Source organism: Phacochoerus africanus, chromosome 11, assembly GCF_016906955.1.
Source record: "Phacochoerus africanus isolate WHEZ1 chromosome 11, ROS_Pafr_v1, whole genome shotgun sequence".
Lineage (NCBI taxonomy): Eukaryota > Metazoa > Chordata > Mammalia > Artiodactyla > Suidae > Phacochoerus > Phacochoerus africanus.
Window position 1 is genome coordinate 51,409,139 of NC_062554.1, and position 15,964 is coordinate 51,425,102.

General features: G+C 44.5%; 2 protein-coding genes across 8 annotated transcripts in view; one reads left to right on the top strand and one right to left on the bottom strand.

The window, feature by feature from the left end:
* The first annotated feature begins 449 nt into the window (after window positions 1–449).
* On the top strand, window positions 450–11,253 carry TBRG1 (transforming growth factor beta regulator 1). The gene is made up of 9 exons (XM_047752590.1): window positions 450–828; window positions 2,742–2,812; window positions 4,171–4,403; window positions 5,121–5,257; window positions 5,554–5,700; window positions 8,860–8,957; window positions 9,184–9,294; window positions 9,685–9,827; window positions 10,430–11,253. Exons 1-9 carry the CDS (start codon window positions 679–681, stop codon window positions 10,573–10,575), a joined length of 1,236 nt encoding a protein of 411 aa, XP_047608546.1. The 5' UTR covers window positions 450–678; the 3' UTR covers window positions 10,576–11,253.
* A 3,050-nt stretch (window positions 11,254–14,303) lies between these two features.
* The window catches only part of SIAE (sialic acid acetylesterase), a 39,807-nt gene continuing 38,146 nt past the window's right edge, over window positions 14,304–15,964 (bottom strand). For 6 of the 7 annotated variants that reach the window (XM_047752166.1, XM_047752171.1, XM_047752167.1 and 3 more), the window contains one exon: window positions 14,866–15,786. In XM_047752166.1, coding sequence (XP_047608122.1) covers window positions 15,520–15,786 — 267 coding nt within the window. In that variant the 3' untranslated portion in view covers window positions 14,866–15,519. Of the gene's footprint in view, window positions 15,787–15,964 lie in introns of all 7 variants that reach the window. The other variant, XM_047752165.1, reaches the window with a different exon arrangement.

Below are 15,964 nucleotides of genomic sequence, written 5' to 3' on the forward strand. Positions count from 1 at the left end.
GGCCCCCCCCCACAAAAAAATATATATACACACACATATATTGATATATGTGCATATATATTATATATGTGTATATATGTGTGTATATATGTATCTGCGGGACTGATTTTATATATATATATACACACACATATATACACATATATAATATATATGCACATAATAAATCTTTTTTTTTTTTAATTCAGTGGCTCGGCTTGGAAAGCGTATATGAGATAGGCTCATGTAAGATTTTTTTGTTTGTTCCTCTTTAGCTCGACAACAACACGCCTCAGCTAAGCACACACAGGCGCGAATCTCAGAGGGTCACTTCCCGCCGCCCTCCTTCCCACTTAGACCGCCCACTTTCCGATCCCCGCCTCCGGGGCCTCAGATGGGCGTGCCCTGCGGACCGACCCGGCTCCCAGCCCCGGAAGTTACACGCGGCCGGCGCCGAGACGTAACTTCCGGCAGAACTGACTTCCGAAGCAGACGCGGAAGTGCAAGGAGGCACCAGGAGCCGGGTTGGCTGCTGGGTTTCTGGCTCCGCTGTGTCCTTCAGGGACGTTCTGGGGCGGTCGGTTCCTAGAGGCCCGCATCCGCCAGCCCAGACCCGTACGAAGCCGGCGCTTGAGGCCGCTCTGAGTCCGAGGAGCTGATGCAGGCCGCGCCCTGGAGCCCCCGTAGCGGGGCCGGACCATGAGCCTGCTGGGCGGCCTGGCTTCCTCGCCGCGGGCCCCGCTGCAATCCAGCAGGGCCAGGATGAAAAAGCTCCCGAAGAAGAGCCAGAACGAGAAGTACCGGCTCAAGTACCTGCGGCTGCGCAAGGCGGCCAAAGCCACGGTGTTTGTGAGTGACCAGCGCCCAGCCCTTCTCCGCCTCGAGACTCTCCTGACGCGCGAAATCTTTTCCCCAAACTGTGCCCTTTCCCAGAGTGGCAGTATTAATACAGTGTTAGCTTTTACGATTTACATTACTTCTTGTAAGCCTTGTGCCTTGGACAAATGGTGTAATATCTATAATCCTGTTTCCTCATTTGCAAAAGCGATCAAATAACTACCTAGCAGAGTTCAAGAAGATTAAATGAGGAAAGTAAAGACCTCGTCAGCCAGAAGCGCCAATAAGTTTTAGTCATTATCGTTATTACCGCAAAACTCTTTGAAAGGCTTTTTATTCTCTAGAGAAACCTGAGAATAAGGCACTTTTTAGAATAGCAACACCGAAGCCGGCAGAGATGATTTGCTCACGGCCACTGTGTCAGGACCCAGACTCCCAACTCAGAACACCTGATTCTAGTTTCTTTATTACTTCCATTACACAGCCTGTTTCCCAAGGCCCGTAACACACGCGGTAATTGACCCTTTTTTTTCCCCCGAAAAGGCACATGAAACTTTCAATTATCCCTCCTTCCAACCACTTTTGAGTCTTCTGAGTGTTTCTACCCTTCGTTATTGTAGAGGTCCTGGGTTTATTGGATGAATGAACTGGTTTACCAGTCATTACTAAGAGTTACAATATTCAGGCTTGCTCAGGCTCACTCCAGTGCTTGGAAATAGGAAGTGGAGTCCTCAGATGTCTTCCCATCTGAATCACCACCTTACCTTTTCCACCTGAAGCTTGAACGCCCCTCAGGTCTTTGGAAGTGTGAGGAAAGTTTTAGAAATTAGAACATTCATTCCAAAAACATTTATTTAGCATTTGGCACGTGCACTAGAGAGAAATAAGAAAAGTGGAATTAAGAGGATTTGGTATCTAATTGGTGTTACCATTCTTTTGTCGCCTAAATGTCAGAGATGCCCATGTTGTTAGAAGGGTATTTTTTCCATTAAGCCCCTGAAGTAGATTTTGTGTTTTGAACGTTCAAATTTGAGGTCCCAAGTATGGAACACCCAGATTGAAGCACTCCCCTCAGGACTCGTGCTTGGGAAATAGATTGAGTCATCAGTAAAGAAAGATGACCCTTCAGTATACATAAATAGGTTATGAAGTTTAAGAGTTTTATAAGACAAAAGACAAAAAAAAAACTCAAGAAATGAGTTCCCGTTGTGGTGCAGCTGAAACGAATCCGACTAGGAACCATGAGGTTGTGGGTTCGATCCCTGGCCTTGCTCAGTGGGTTAAGGATCCGGCGTTGCCATCCTCGGCTCGGATCTGGCGTGGCTGTGGCGAAGGCCGGCAGCACCAGCTCCGATTCAACCCTAGCCTCGGAACCTCCCTATGCTGCAGGTGTGGCCCTAAAAAGACAAACAGACACACACACACAGAATTTTATGGGTTAGACTTGATTTTGTTCCATACAGATTTTCTCTTAAAGGTTCATGCTGCATGGGATCCTTTAGTGTGGGTTGGTTTTGTAAGCTCCCCAGGTGTCACTTGGGAATGAACTTTTCTCCATATTATAGCATTGAATTTAAGCTTCTGTGGATTTTAGCAGTATGCCCTTTTCTCTGTTAAAAGCTGGCCCTACTAAAGGTGACCATACATTTTGGTTTGCCTAGGACATACCTACCTTGCCATGTTCTGGCAAAATCATTAATAGCTCCTCCTTTTCACTCACAGGTGCCCCAGTTTCCGTAAATTACCGTGGCGCAGAGTAGAACTTGACCCTACCTTTACTTACAGGTTTACAGTTTGTAAGGTAGACAGATTAGAGCTCCTCAGCCACACAGACTTCTTTGATTTGGAATATTGCTCCTCTTCCCAACATAATACTTTGACTTTGTATTCATTTTGTGTGATTATATTCAAAATTTTTCTTAAAGGAAAATGCTGCTATTTGTGATGAAATTGCTCGTCTTGAGGAAAAATTTCTTAAAGCAAAAGAAGAAAGACGGTGAGCTGGGTTCATTTTGTGTTCAGAATCATTTTGGGTGATTGCTACAGTGTTACTGTTCCCAGGGATTTTTCCTCCAGTGGGATTTTTGTGCTTTGCACAGCCCATTGGCCACTATCTAGTACAGAGAAACTTGCAACATGTGGTGTTGGTTCCTGTTTACCCAGGTTGTGTCGGAACATGGTGATAAACCAGCTCTTTCCAGGCATCCCCGCCATGGCACAGCAGAAACAAGTCCAACTAGGAACCGTGAGGTTGCGGGTTCAATCCCTGGCCTCACTCAGTGGGTTAAGGATCTGGTGTTGCCATGAGCTGTGGTGTAGGTCGCAGACATGGCTCAGATCTGATGTGGCTGTGGCTGTGGCTCAGGCCGGCAGCTATAGCACCAATTGGACCCCTTGCCTTGGAACCTTCATATGCCGAGGGTATGGCCCTAAAAAGCTAATCTTATAACTCTGCAGTTGTAAGCCAAGGGACAAAAGAAACTGTATTTCACTTTCAAATATATATTCAGTAGGTACTACTCTTTGAGTATATATACATATATAGTTCATGATATTTGCCCTTCAGAAACCTGACACCTTCCAACATCCAGTTAGAAGAGCCCTCCACATGCAAAAAAGTTAGTCTATAATCCTTTATCCTTGGCATTTTGAGGTATTATCCTCTAGAGCTTCATTTTTCCTCAGGTCTCGTAGGAACCCTAGTTTTGTGAATGCAGTAATCTTTGTATATAGTTCTGGCTTTTCCCAATCCTCAAATAAAATATTGAATTGAGTATAAATAAAACAGAAGCGGGAGTTCCCATCATGGCGCAGTGGTTAATGAATCCAACTAGGAACCATGAGGTTGCGGGTTCGGTCCCTGCCCTTGCTCAGTGGGTTAACGATCCGGCATTGCCGTGAGCTGTGGTGTAGGTTGCAGACACGGCTCGGATCCCGCGTTGCTGTGGCTCTGGCGTAGGCTGGCAGCTATAGCTCTGATTCGACCCCTAGCCTGGAAACCTCCATATGCTGCGGGTGCAGCCCAAGAAATAGCAAAAAGACAAAAAAAAAACCAAGCAGAGTTCCTGTTGTGGCACAGCAGAAATGGATCTGACTAGGAACCATGAGGTTGCGGGTTTGATCCCTGGTCTTGCTCAGTGGGTTAAGGATCTGGCATTGCCATGAGCTGTGGTGAAGGTTGCAGATGCAGCTCGGATCTGGTGTGGCTGTGGCTGTGGCTGGCAGTTGTAGCTCCAATTGGACCCCTAGTCTGTGAACCTCCATATGCTGTGGGTGCAGCCCTAAAAAGCAAAGCAAACAAAGAAACAAAAACCAGAAGCTTATGCCTCTGCTCCCTTTCCTTCCCAACCTTAGGTACTTGCTAAAGAAGCTCCTCCAGCTTCAGGCTCTAACTGAAGGGGAAGTACAGGCTGCCGCTCCTTCCCACAGCTCCAGTTTGCCCCTGACCTATGGTGTGGCCAGCTCTGTGGGAACTGTACAGGGAGCAGGGCCGATTTCTGGGCCAAGCACTGGAGCTGAGGAACCATTTGGGAAGAAATCCAAGAAGGAGAAAAAAGAAAAAGGCAAAGAGAACAACAAATTGGAAGGTACCTTGGGAAGAGGATGTCACTTGCCCCAGTGGCTCAGCAGCTAATGACAAAGAGCTGGTACTAACTGGTAGACACTCGGTCACAGAAACAACTTAAACTCTCACCTGGTCCTGAAGCAGCCCTGGTAGCCCTGAAAAAAACAAGTGTCTTAAAGCCACTCTGGGAGTTCCAGCTGTGGTACAGTGGGTTAAGGATCCAGCGTTGTCTCTGTGGCAGTACAGGTTTGATCCCTGGCCCAGGAACTTCCATGTGCTGCAGGTGCAGCCAGGGGGGGTAAAAAAAAAAAAAAAAGCCACTTTGGGCAGAAACGCTGCAGCTAGACCTGATTAAACGTGGTGGGAGCAGGCCAAGGCCTCTCTCTTCTCCCACACGCTAACTCTCTGGGTGCCTGCAGTCCAGACTCTCCTAGAGGCAGGGAAATGGGCTCGGTGGCCTTTTGAGCACACAGATGGTTTGGGAAATTTCTTATAAATGAAGTAAGAGGCCTTAAAAAATATAAGGCTTTTAGATCTTAAGCACTGGTACTAAAATTGGTGACTGCCAGGTGGGTGGGTGAGAAAGGTAACTCAGGGCTTTGGGGAAAAGTCCCATGTGCCCATTCAGTGAGTGTGTAGAATCAGGATTGGCTTATTGCTCTTAGCATCGTGTACATTTTTCCCTTCCCCTCAGCATTGGGAGGGGTCTAAAGTGGGTGACCCCAGATTTGCGTTTCAGTTCTGAAGAAAACATCCAAGAAAAAGAAAATGGAGGGAGGTGCTCGCAAGCTGGTTCAGCCCATTGCCCTGGATCCCTCAGGACGGCCTGTGTTCCCCATCGGACTGGGGGGTCTAACAGTATATAGCCTGGGGGAGGTGAGTGAGACCAGCGGTAAAGAGAGAGGAGAATCAGAAGTACGGGAATGGGGTTGAGCCTTCCCTCCCTGGTCCCATTAGCAGCAGCCCCTGGCTGATCCAGACCAACCCCAGAAAATCTCCAGTCCCTAGGAAACCAGGTCAGTTTTGTCCACTACACATCCTACGCTCTCTCTCTTGTGGTTTGAGTCACTCTTGGCAGCCCCAAGGTGGTTCTAGAGGCTATCACAGTACCCTGGACTTTTTTAATTCTCTAGGAATCTCAATGGCAGGTTGGGTAAATCTTTTTTTAATAGATCATCACCGACCGACCTGGCTTTCATGACGAGAGTGCCATCTACCCTGTGGGCTACTGCAGTACTCGGATATATGCCAGCATGCAGCACCCAGACCAAGAGTGTCTGTACACATGTCAGATCAAGGATGGTGGCACGGGTCCCCAGGTAACCACTCTTAAGAATAACCGCTTCCCTTTTTTTTTTTTTTTTTTGAGAACATTCTCTGCAATAGGTACTTAATATTTATTACCTATTCAGACACTTTACAAGATACATAGTGTGCAAGATACAGAAAGTGATTGGCTCTGAGTTACACCTCCATTAAGTGATTAAGCTGGGATGTGAATCTGCATTTGTGTGGTTCTCCCGACTCCCTTTCCCTTGACCATGCTTCCTTTGCTGTCAATACAGTGACCATGTGAGGCCCGATCAAGCTGCTTTTTTGTTAAGTGCAGGCCTACATTCAGGGAAGATTGACACTCTCCCAGTTCAGGTGGGACCAAAATGGAGGTAGCAAAGAAATAGCGTATTTGTTTCTGACTGCACATACTCTTAAAGACCTTGGAGAACTGAATCCTACCAGTCTTGTTAAATATCTTTGTTCATCCTTCTCAATGCTGTGGTTCAAGACAGTTCATTTTACCAAACCATCACCTCTGGTCATTAGGGAAAAATAGACCATTTGTGGAGTTCCAGGCTTCACTGCCTCGTGATGTTAACAGAACACTTGAAAATGGGGTGGGAGAAGATAGGAGCAAGGGAAGGAACCTTTGAGCAGAAGCTAAGAGCCTGCCTGACACAGGTGGATAATATTGCATCATTCCCATCTTGGTTAGAACTCTGTTGGATGCACCTTGAGAGTTCAGATGACCTTGGCCACACAACATTTCTCTTTAGAAAGTGCTCTAACAGGAGTTCCCATCGTGGTGCAGCGGAAATAAATCCAACTAGGAACCGTGAGGTTGTGGGTTCAATCCCTGGCCTCACTCAGTGGGTTAAGGATCTGGTGTGGCCGTGAGCTGTGGTATAGGTCGCAGACACGGCTCGGATCTGGCGTGGCTGTGGCTGGCGGCTGGCGGCTGTAGCTCTGGTTCAACCCCTAGCCTGGGAACCTCCATATGCCACAGGTGCGGCCCTAAAAAGCAAAGAAACAAAAGAAAAAAAGTGCTCTAACAGACAGATTCACTATTGTAACAGTATGCCATATTTATAACAAATCTGTACATTCAAAGATCTAATCAAAATCCTAATAGAATGTAAGTGACAACTGACAAGCTGGTCCTAAATTTCCTCTAAAAGACAATTGCTAAATATTTTTGAAAAATAAGAGTGTGGAGTTTTCTATTTTCTTTTTTAGGCCATTAACCCATCTGGACATGATTTTTAGGTGTATTGTGAGCTTTAATTTTTTTTCCCAGCTAAGATCAAATGACACCCTTAGTATATACTAAATAAAATGTTTGAACACGTTTCTAGACAATTTCACCTACTTGTCTATAAATGCCAAGGACTTTAAATTTTTTAGCTTTATAGAATGTTTTATGTTATAAATAGGTTGAAAGAAAATATAGAAGAATATTTTTATAATCTTTGGGTGAGGTGAAAAGCTTTTCTTTAGCAAGACATGAAAAGTAGAAGCCATAAAGGAAAAGAGTAACAGATTTAACTATTAAAAATTTAAATGCTTCTGAATGACAGAACCCACCGTAATCAAAGTTAAACTTAAGCAGCAAACAAGAAGATATATAACAGTGGATTAATATCCAGATGAAGTGCTCTTATAGTCTGAAATAAAAAGCAATCAGGAAGTTCCCGTCATGGCGCAGTGGTTAACGAATCCGACTAGGAACCATGAGGTTGCAGGTTCGGTCCCTGCCCTTGCTTAGTGGGTTGATGATCCAGCGTTGCCATGAGCTGTGGTGCAGGTTGCAGACCCAGCTCGGATCCCGCGTTGCTGCGGCTCTGGCGTAGGCTGCCGGCTACAGCTCCAATTCGACCCCTAGCCTGGGAACCTCCATATGCCGCAGGAACGGCCCAAGAAATAGCAAAAAGACCAAAAAAAAAAAAAAAAAGGCAATCAGATATACCAGGCATTTAACAGAAAAGTGAGGATAGACAATAAGAGCAGACCTCACTAGTAGTTAGGGGGATGCAAGTAAAACAGATCTTATTTTTCTCATAGGCAAATATTGGAGAGATTGACAATATCAAGTATTGGCCAGAGTGTAGGAAAACAAGTAAAAATGTATTAGTAGGAATAAAAATTTGTGAAATCTTTTTGGAAGGCAACTAGGCAATAATAACAATTTTAAAATGTATATCCTTTGATCGAGAATACTTCTAGGTATTTCAGTATTTCTTAGAGAAACATGTAAGTGTGAACAAAAGAGTGTATAACAGTATAATTGCGATATGATTTGCAACAGCAAGAAGTTAGATGTAGCTTAAATACTCATCAGTAGGAGAATAGTTAAAAATTAAAATATATCCATCTTGTGTAATAACAAATGAAGTAGATAGAACTTGTTACAGAAGAAATTTTTTGCAAAGTCATTGAACTTTATAGAAAACTAGTCAAGTAATAAAGTTGAGTAGACAGCACTTGTTACAAAAATACTCTCTTGGCAAAAATTCCTCAGTATAATTTTGATTTAACAATTTCTTTTTATAAATAGTCAAGTTATTTTACAACTCAAAAAATAAAGTGAGGAGTTCCCATTGTGGCACAGTGGAAACGAATCCAGCTGGTATCCATGAGGATGTGGGTTTGATCCCTGGCCTCACTCATTGGTTAAAGAACCGGCATTGCTGGGAGCTGTGGCGTAGGTCATAGATGCAGCTCAGATCTCACGTGGCTGTGGCATAGGCCACTGGCTACAGCTCCAGTTCAACTCCTAGTGTGGGGACTTCCATATGCCACGGGTGAAGCCCTAAAAAGCAGATAGAGAAAGTGAAATGAGGATTTGCAGTCAAAATAGCCTATACTTTTCCTAGATATTATAAAAGATTACATCATTGGAGAATGATCTTGTTTTTAAAATACCATTTATATTTGTACTTATAAATGTAAGTAAGTGAAAAGAAAGCATCTGGAAAGTACATAACAAGTGTTGACCTCTGGAGAGCAGTCACGTAGAGAGGAGAATTAAAGGACTTTCTGTTTTCTTGGCTTGGAATTTTTATTAGCCCTCTAGGAAATTGTGCTGGCCTCTTAGCTGGGATACTCAGCTTCAAGTTCCAGAGTGAAGAAATAGTTACACCAGGCAGATGACTGTACTACCTTCTCCTTGAATACTGAGCTCATTGCTCCTTTGTCTTTCTCAGTTTGAAATTGTTCCTGAAGATGACCCCCAGAATGCCATTGTCAGCTCTTCCGCAGATGCCTGTCATGCCGAACTGCTCAAGACCATAAGTGCTGCCATGTAAGTTGACAACCAGCTTGAAGACAGGCTAAAAAGATCACTTTTGGTACAGTAAGACCATCTCTCTTGCTTTCAATGAGTAGAGATCCCTTATTTTATAGAAGACTGTCCTTTGAATGTCTTAGCAGCTATGGTCTTCGGAGTATCCATGTCCAAAAACCCTATTCCATATGTTTGTACCCACAGTCCACTCCTAACCCATTGTCATCTTCCTGTCCTATTTAAGGGGGAAACTAATGCCCAACGTGCTTCCATCCGGAGCTGATTTTTTTGGGTTTTCTCATCCAGCCATCCACAACCTGATCCAGAGTTGTCCAGGAGCTCGAAAATGCGTCAGGTAAGTGGGGTCAGCTCCATCCCCTTGAAAGAAGCTCCATGATCAGTCGGCCAGGGACCTAAACTGTCAGTTTCCGTGCTGCTCATTCATGTATTTACTGAGCTGCTTCTGTGCACAAGGAACAGGCTTCTAGATGGTGAGCAGGACCCAGTACCCGGTACTGGAGTTGTAGTGTTTTTTGTGTACATCATGACAGCAGAAGAGTTGGGAAGTCCTGCAGGATAAGTGTCATTAAGAAGCCTCTCTGTGCTCTTTTCATTTTTTTGGTTAATATGTTTTTCCGATATTTATGGGAAAGACCTAAAGAAAAAAATGCCTGATCACTTTGGAGGGCAGAGTGGGTTATTATGGCCAACAGACAATTCAGTAATGGTCCCTTTGGCCCTGCAGTTACCAGTGGGTGAAGTTTGATGTGTGCAAACCTGGAGATGGGCCACCGCCCCAAAGGCAGCTGGAGGATGACTCAGCAACAAGCTTTGAAGCCTTTCAGAGACAGACCTTCGGTGAAGATCATAATGATCCCATTCTACAAGGTATGTTTATTTTTCCTTTCTGGTTTAAATATTGACCATTTTTGAGGCTCCCCTTCCCTCCTCATTGCTGAGTTCCCCACATGTCTGGGCAGTAATTGAGAGAAGCTTCCCCTGTTCCAACAGTCAAGAACCCTGGGCTGGGGGTCCTGCTGAGATTCTAGGGTGTCTCATTTCCTAACCTAAGTAAGACCTAAGCAGCACTACAAGGCAAAGTTCACTGTGGGACTCAAGTTTCAGATGAAGTAAAGGGAATAGGATCATGGGCTCGGTCCTGCCTTGTTCCATGGATTCCCTCCCACAAGTGAGTGATCAGGGGATCCAGCATTGGAGTCAGGTGTGGAGAGCTCGGGACTTGAAATAAGAAAATAGAATTAAATTCTCTCTCTTTGCCTCAAATGCTCTATAATCCTAGGCAAGTCACTTAATTTCAGCCACAGCTTTCTTCATTGTAAAAGTATCTATCCTGTCTTAGCAAGCAAGGGCAAAATGGGGCTGACAGATGCAAGGGAATCAAGAATTGAAAGGACATACATGTGTCTGATCAAGCCAGTCCTCCTGAGATTCCCAGGCAACAGTGAAACTTAAGGCATTTTTTCCCCTAGGATCCTTGGACCTCCCGGAGCTTCAGCCTACAGCCTTTGTGTCTTCCTACCAACCCATGTTCCTGACACACGAACCATTGGTAGAAACTCACCTACAACACTTGAAGTCTCCATCGCATTGTAGCCCAACTCAGTCTTCAGACTAAACAAGAAGGGATCAGATACCACATCATCTTTAACATGATCAGTTTTGTTAACTTAAAACTTAGACTAGAAGAAGGCAGCAACTCAGGAGTGAAGATAGTAAATTAACACATTGTGTCAAGGAGGTTCCCATGGTGACAGCTTTCCTGAGAAAAATTTCAGCTGCTTTATTTTTAGTAATAAATTTCTCTTGAAAATTCTGCTTATTTTCATCTTGCAATCAGGATATAATCTTTTTGCTTAGCTCTGCCTGAGGTAGAGTGAACTTAGGTCCTTTATAAACCGGAGATAGCTGCTGACTCATGAAGAAAAGAGTAAGATTCTAACATCCTTCTACCCTTGATTCTGATCGTAGTTCAGTGTTAAGTTTCCCAGACCTAACTACCAGCTGCTGCTTTATTTTCCTGTCAGTGTCATAGAATCAAATCCTGCTTATCCCAGTCCAAGGCCCACACTGTTCATCTTGTTCACATTTCACACATTCTTCCAGGGGATCTAAAAACCCTCTCTAACGCTTTATACATCCCGTTTATGGTTCCTTACTGGATAATGTGCTTTTAGCTAAATACATTGAAACTGCAGGATAACACAGATTTAGTTAGGACATGAACGGGGATTGGTTCCCATCCTCCATAACAGACTCACCCCATCAGCTCATTAAATCCACTGTAATAACTTTGTATTCTGTATAACTGAATTTTTTGGACCCTACTTATGGCATAAAGGTAGAGGCTTAGGGCATCACCGAACACCAACCAGTACAACCCCACACCCTGTGGAATGCCCTCACTGCCCATCCCACCAGGTACCAGGGCTGGCTGGCATGGGAAGGAACGGAAGTGTTACCGACCACAGTTCTTGGCCTTCCCAATCAGTAGAAATTGATGAGGCCAGACGAGAAAGTCAAGCAAGGCCTCATTCCAGGAGGGAGCTATGGCAAGAGGGAGCAAAAACAGGTAACGGGTTCTTTTGCCCGATCCCCCCAGGGGGGCAGGGGTTTGCTGGTTTCTCTATGGGGGGAGGGGCAGGTCCATGGGTGAGGCTACCCCTTTGGTGCTGGTTTGTGCTGGGGGAACATGCAGTACCCTGCTTTTGCTCCCAGCTCTTCAGCAGTGGCACTTGGGGATTTTTGATCTTTTTGTATCTTGTCTATAACTTGCCCCAACTAGGCATGCATGCAGTTTTTAGTCCCTTATAGTTTCTTTGTATTTTTGTTGTTTGAGGAGATGTTTTTCTGGGTGCAAGCACTGCAACAAAGGGCCCCAGGTCCCAACTGTCTCAGAAGGATCCCAGAAGTAGAAAAATGGGGAAGGATTGGTAAGAACTGGACTATTACTGTGTGACAGTCCGTAACTGCTAAACGGGGAGAGATCGGAACTAGCACTTTACAGGAATATATGTAGACAGCAGAGCAAGGGGATCAGATGCAGCATTTAGAGCACACCATATTGGCCACTGTAAATTATCAGAAACTAAAGTAGCTAATACTAATTTTATGACTCTTAATTATAGTCTTATAAGTTTGTATAGCTTTTACCATGCAAAAAAAATAATTAAATCTGGATAATAGCAAATCAGGAATGGGAAGGAGCTGTTAATGTTTTTCTTTTGCCTTTTTTCTGTGCATAAAATGCCTGAAATCTATTTGCACTGACAGAGAAATATATACTGCTTTTATCATATAGCAAATATCCATGCAGTTACAGCCTGAGCAAATCACAAAGTTTCATTTTAAGAAAGATTTTTTAAGAAATTTTTGGGGAATTCCCTTGTGGCAAAGCAGGTTTAAGATCCAGCATTGTTACTGCAGCAGCCCAGTAGCTGCTGCGGCAAGGCTTTGATCCCTGGCTCAAGAACTTCCTTGTGCTATGGGCATGCCCCCCCTCCTTTTTTGTTAAATAAGTTAGCGCACTGCCTACAAAATATAAAGCTACTTTGTAAATTTCCCAGAAAAGTGTTTTTCAAACTACAGATCTCATTAGTTTTTGTTTGTTTTTCTTTAGGGCCACACCCAGAGCACATGGAAGTTCCCAGGCTAGGGGTTGAATTTGGAGCTCCACTACAGCTACCAGCCTACACCACAGCCCCAGCACCTTGGGATCTGAGCCACGTCTGTGACCTACACCACAGCCCACAGCAACAACCAGATCCTTAAACCCACTGACCAAGGCCAGGGATTAAACCCACAGCCTCGTGGATCCTAGTTGGGCTTGTTTCTGCTGAGCTACAAAGGGAATGCCAACCCTTTTTTTTTTTCCTTTGCTTTTTAGGGCCGTGCCTGTGGCATATGGAGGTTCCCACACTAGGGGTCGAATCAGCTACAGCTGCCAGCCTGCACCACAGCTCACAGCAACACCGAATCCTTAACCCACTGAGCAACACCAGGGATCAAACCCGAAACCTCATGGTTCCTAGTTGGATTCATTTCTGCTGCCCCACAATGGGAACTCTCCAACCCATTAGTTCTTAAACTAGGTAATCAAGACATATCTTTAGGACCCTATGGAGTTGTACTTTATGGTGTTTGCATGTAACAGTTAACAGTATTCGCTTAATAGTGAAAAACCCTATATGTTCACTAATGGGAAGTTGGTTAAAGTAAGGGACTCCCAGAGACTGAAACAAACTAAATCTATACTCAATCTATATAAGAAAGTTATTTTGCTAGAAAACATCAAAAGCACAGATTACAAAACAAGATACCGTGTAATAGTATGTAAAATGTGACCCAAATAAATCAAGTGACTGTTCACCAAAATATTGTTTCCAAACGAATTTTGAGGCGGTTTTTACTTATACGTTTCTTTAGTATCCAAGTCTTCTGAAGTGATTTTATTTAAATTGTGTTTTTCAAACAGTAAAAAGTTATTTTCCTTTGGGAAATAAACTGAATGCCCACACAGAATGTTTTAAATTATTCACCCATTAAAAGTAAATGAACTTTCACTTGGCTTTTCATTAACATATCCACTGCCTAAACCTAGTTTTTTGTCCTGGTGTGCCCAGGGCTACTGGAGGTGCAGGGAACCTGGAGCCAGAGCTCTGGGCTCTCTGCTGCCTCCAAGTTAGAACAGCCCCTGAGCGGTGTTGGGGTGAGGAGGGGTGAATGGATGTAGATTCGCTTTTTCTCAGGAGTTTGTTACTGGGTTGGTGGTTCCCATCAAGGCAGATGAGCAAGAAGTCGAGGTTCACGCAGGGTGTTAGGAGGTCTTCAAAGGATCCAAGGAGTTCCTTGCAAACTGCGGAGCGGTTTCAAATTTTTTGTTTTGTTTCTTTGCTTTTCAGGGCTGCACCCGAGGCATATGGAAGTTTCCAGGCTACGGGTCCAATCGGAGCTACAACTGCTGGCCTACACCACAGCCACAGCAACGATGGATCCATACCACATCTGCAACCTATGCCATAGCTCATGGCAACTCGTCAGGGATTGAACCCCAATCCTCATGGATCCTAGTCAGGTTTGTCCGCTAGCCACGAAGGGAACTCTGCTGTTTTGGTTCTTTACTCACTAAAATCCTGGCACTGACTCTTCCTACTGCTCGGCAACACACCAGGACCCCAGGGAGGGCAGCTGGGAAGAGAGTGAAGCTTCTGCTGTCTTCTCGTTTCACATTAAGGGGATGGAAGCTACCGACAGGTAAGTCTCATTATTCTTTTCTCAGTTTCAGAGGACAGTGTGCAAGCCCGCTCCTAAACCAGTTTTGACTGGATATAAACATGTACACATGGCTAATGATTATACTTTTATTTTCAACTTTTTGCAGATTACAGTTATCAAGTGCCATTAGCTGTCTTAATCAACCAGTATATAGCATAATGATTCTTAACAGTATACGCAAAAGCCCCTTTCACATTGTCCCATCTGGATTATTTGTCTAAATGCTTTACTTTCAGCCTCACTTTGTTCTTCCATCTGGATTAGCCTTTTTGTAGTTAAACTCTCTTCCATCTAAAGAGCATGGTGTCTGTATTTGCCTCTCAGTGACCTATACTGTCACGTGGTTCTCACTGGGCAGCTACCACCTTGCCCTTGCACTTCCCTCCCCAGGCAGTCCCTTAGTGCCTCCCAAAGGCCCACACATGGTTCTGGTTTGTTTTATTTTTTTTTTATTTTATTTTTTTTTTTGCCTTTTCTAGGGCCGCTCCCGCTGCATATGGAGGTTCCCAGGCTAGGGGTCCAATCGGAGCTGTAGCCGCCGGCCTATGCCAGAGCCACGGCAACTCGGGATCCAAGCCGTGTCTGCAACCTACATCACAGCTCACGGCAACACCGGATCCTTACCCCACTGAGCAAGGCCAGGGATCGAACCTGCAACCTCATGGTTCCTAGTCAGATTCGTTAACCACTGAGCCACGAGGGAAACTCCGGTTCTGGTTTGTTTAAACATTCACATCATCATTATTCAGAGTGAAGGAACAGAACTATTTGGCTTAGAACAAAACAGAGCTATCTTCAGTTCTCTGAAAGACTGCTGTAAAGAGAAAGATTTCAGTTCCACATGAGGAAAAACTGGGCAAGTTTAAAATGGAAATTTTATACAGAGATTTGATAACCATTTGTCATATTTGGTAGAAAACACATAAATACCAGCTAGCTTCTTCCATAGCCTTGAAATCTCTTCCAACCCTGAGTTTCCATGCCCTGGATGTAAGGGGACAAAAGTGTTAGGACATTTCACTCCCAATAATTAAGGAAGTGAATGACATTGAGATTCAAGTTGTTTGCAGTTCAGAATTAAGTCTAATACAGATACCTGGCCTCATTGAAGGACAGAAGGCAAGCATTTCATTTGCCTACCAGCCTTGGCATCTCAGAATATAGAAACAACCATGTGCTAGTTGGGTGCTGTCAATGAGACAGTTCTGTTAATTTCCATTAAAAATGACAGTCGTCATTTAAATTCCTAAATGCCCAAATAAGGATCCATACTTACAGCAGGATGTGATCATAATGCATTGAAATCATTTGCCCCCTTGCTGAGATCATCAGGAATCTGGTTTGTAATGAAAGCAGTGAAGGGAGGAGCTGGCAGGGTACTGGTGGGGTGGTACAAGGGACATTGTTTATATTCACAAGGCCATGTGCTCCAGGCATAGCGAACAGCAACCAGGGTGTCCTGACAAGATGTGATATCCAGGGCCAAGGTCTGAGTGGAGAAAGTGTCCATGGGAGCTGGAAGCCACTTGCACTGCTGGTCACTGCAACATGAGACCTAAACGGAAGAGTCATAAACAGGAATGGTCAGGACAGAGGGATGTACTGAGAGAAGGAGCTGCCCTTTGAGATGGACTCAAAGGAGAGAAGGGGCCACTCTCAGCTAAGGACACATTTCCTCCAATAACCAGAACAAACCTGAGTCAAGATTGGGTCTGGTCAGCACGGCCACAAAT

Excerpts from the sequence above, each read along its gene's own strand:
- TBRG1 (XM_047752590.1), top strand. The coding sequence starts at position 679 with ATGAGCCTGCTGGGCGGCCTGGCTTCCTCGCCGCGGGCCCCGCTGCAA. Across the intron at positions 5,258-5,553 it reads CAGTATATAGCCTGGGGGAG|ATCATCACCGACCGACCTGG; the intron begins GTGAGTGAGACC and ends TTTTTTTAATAG. Across the intron at positions 9,828-10,429 it reads TAATGATCCCATTCTACAAG|GATCCTTGGACCTCCCGGAG; the intron begins GTATGTTTATTT and ends TTTTTCCCCTAG.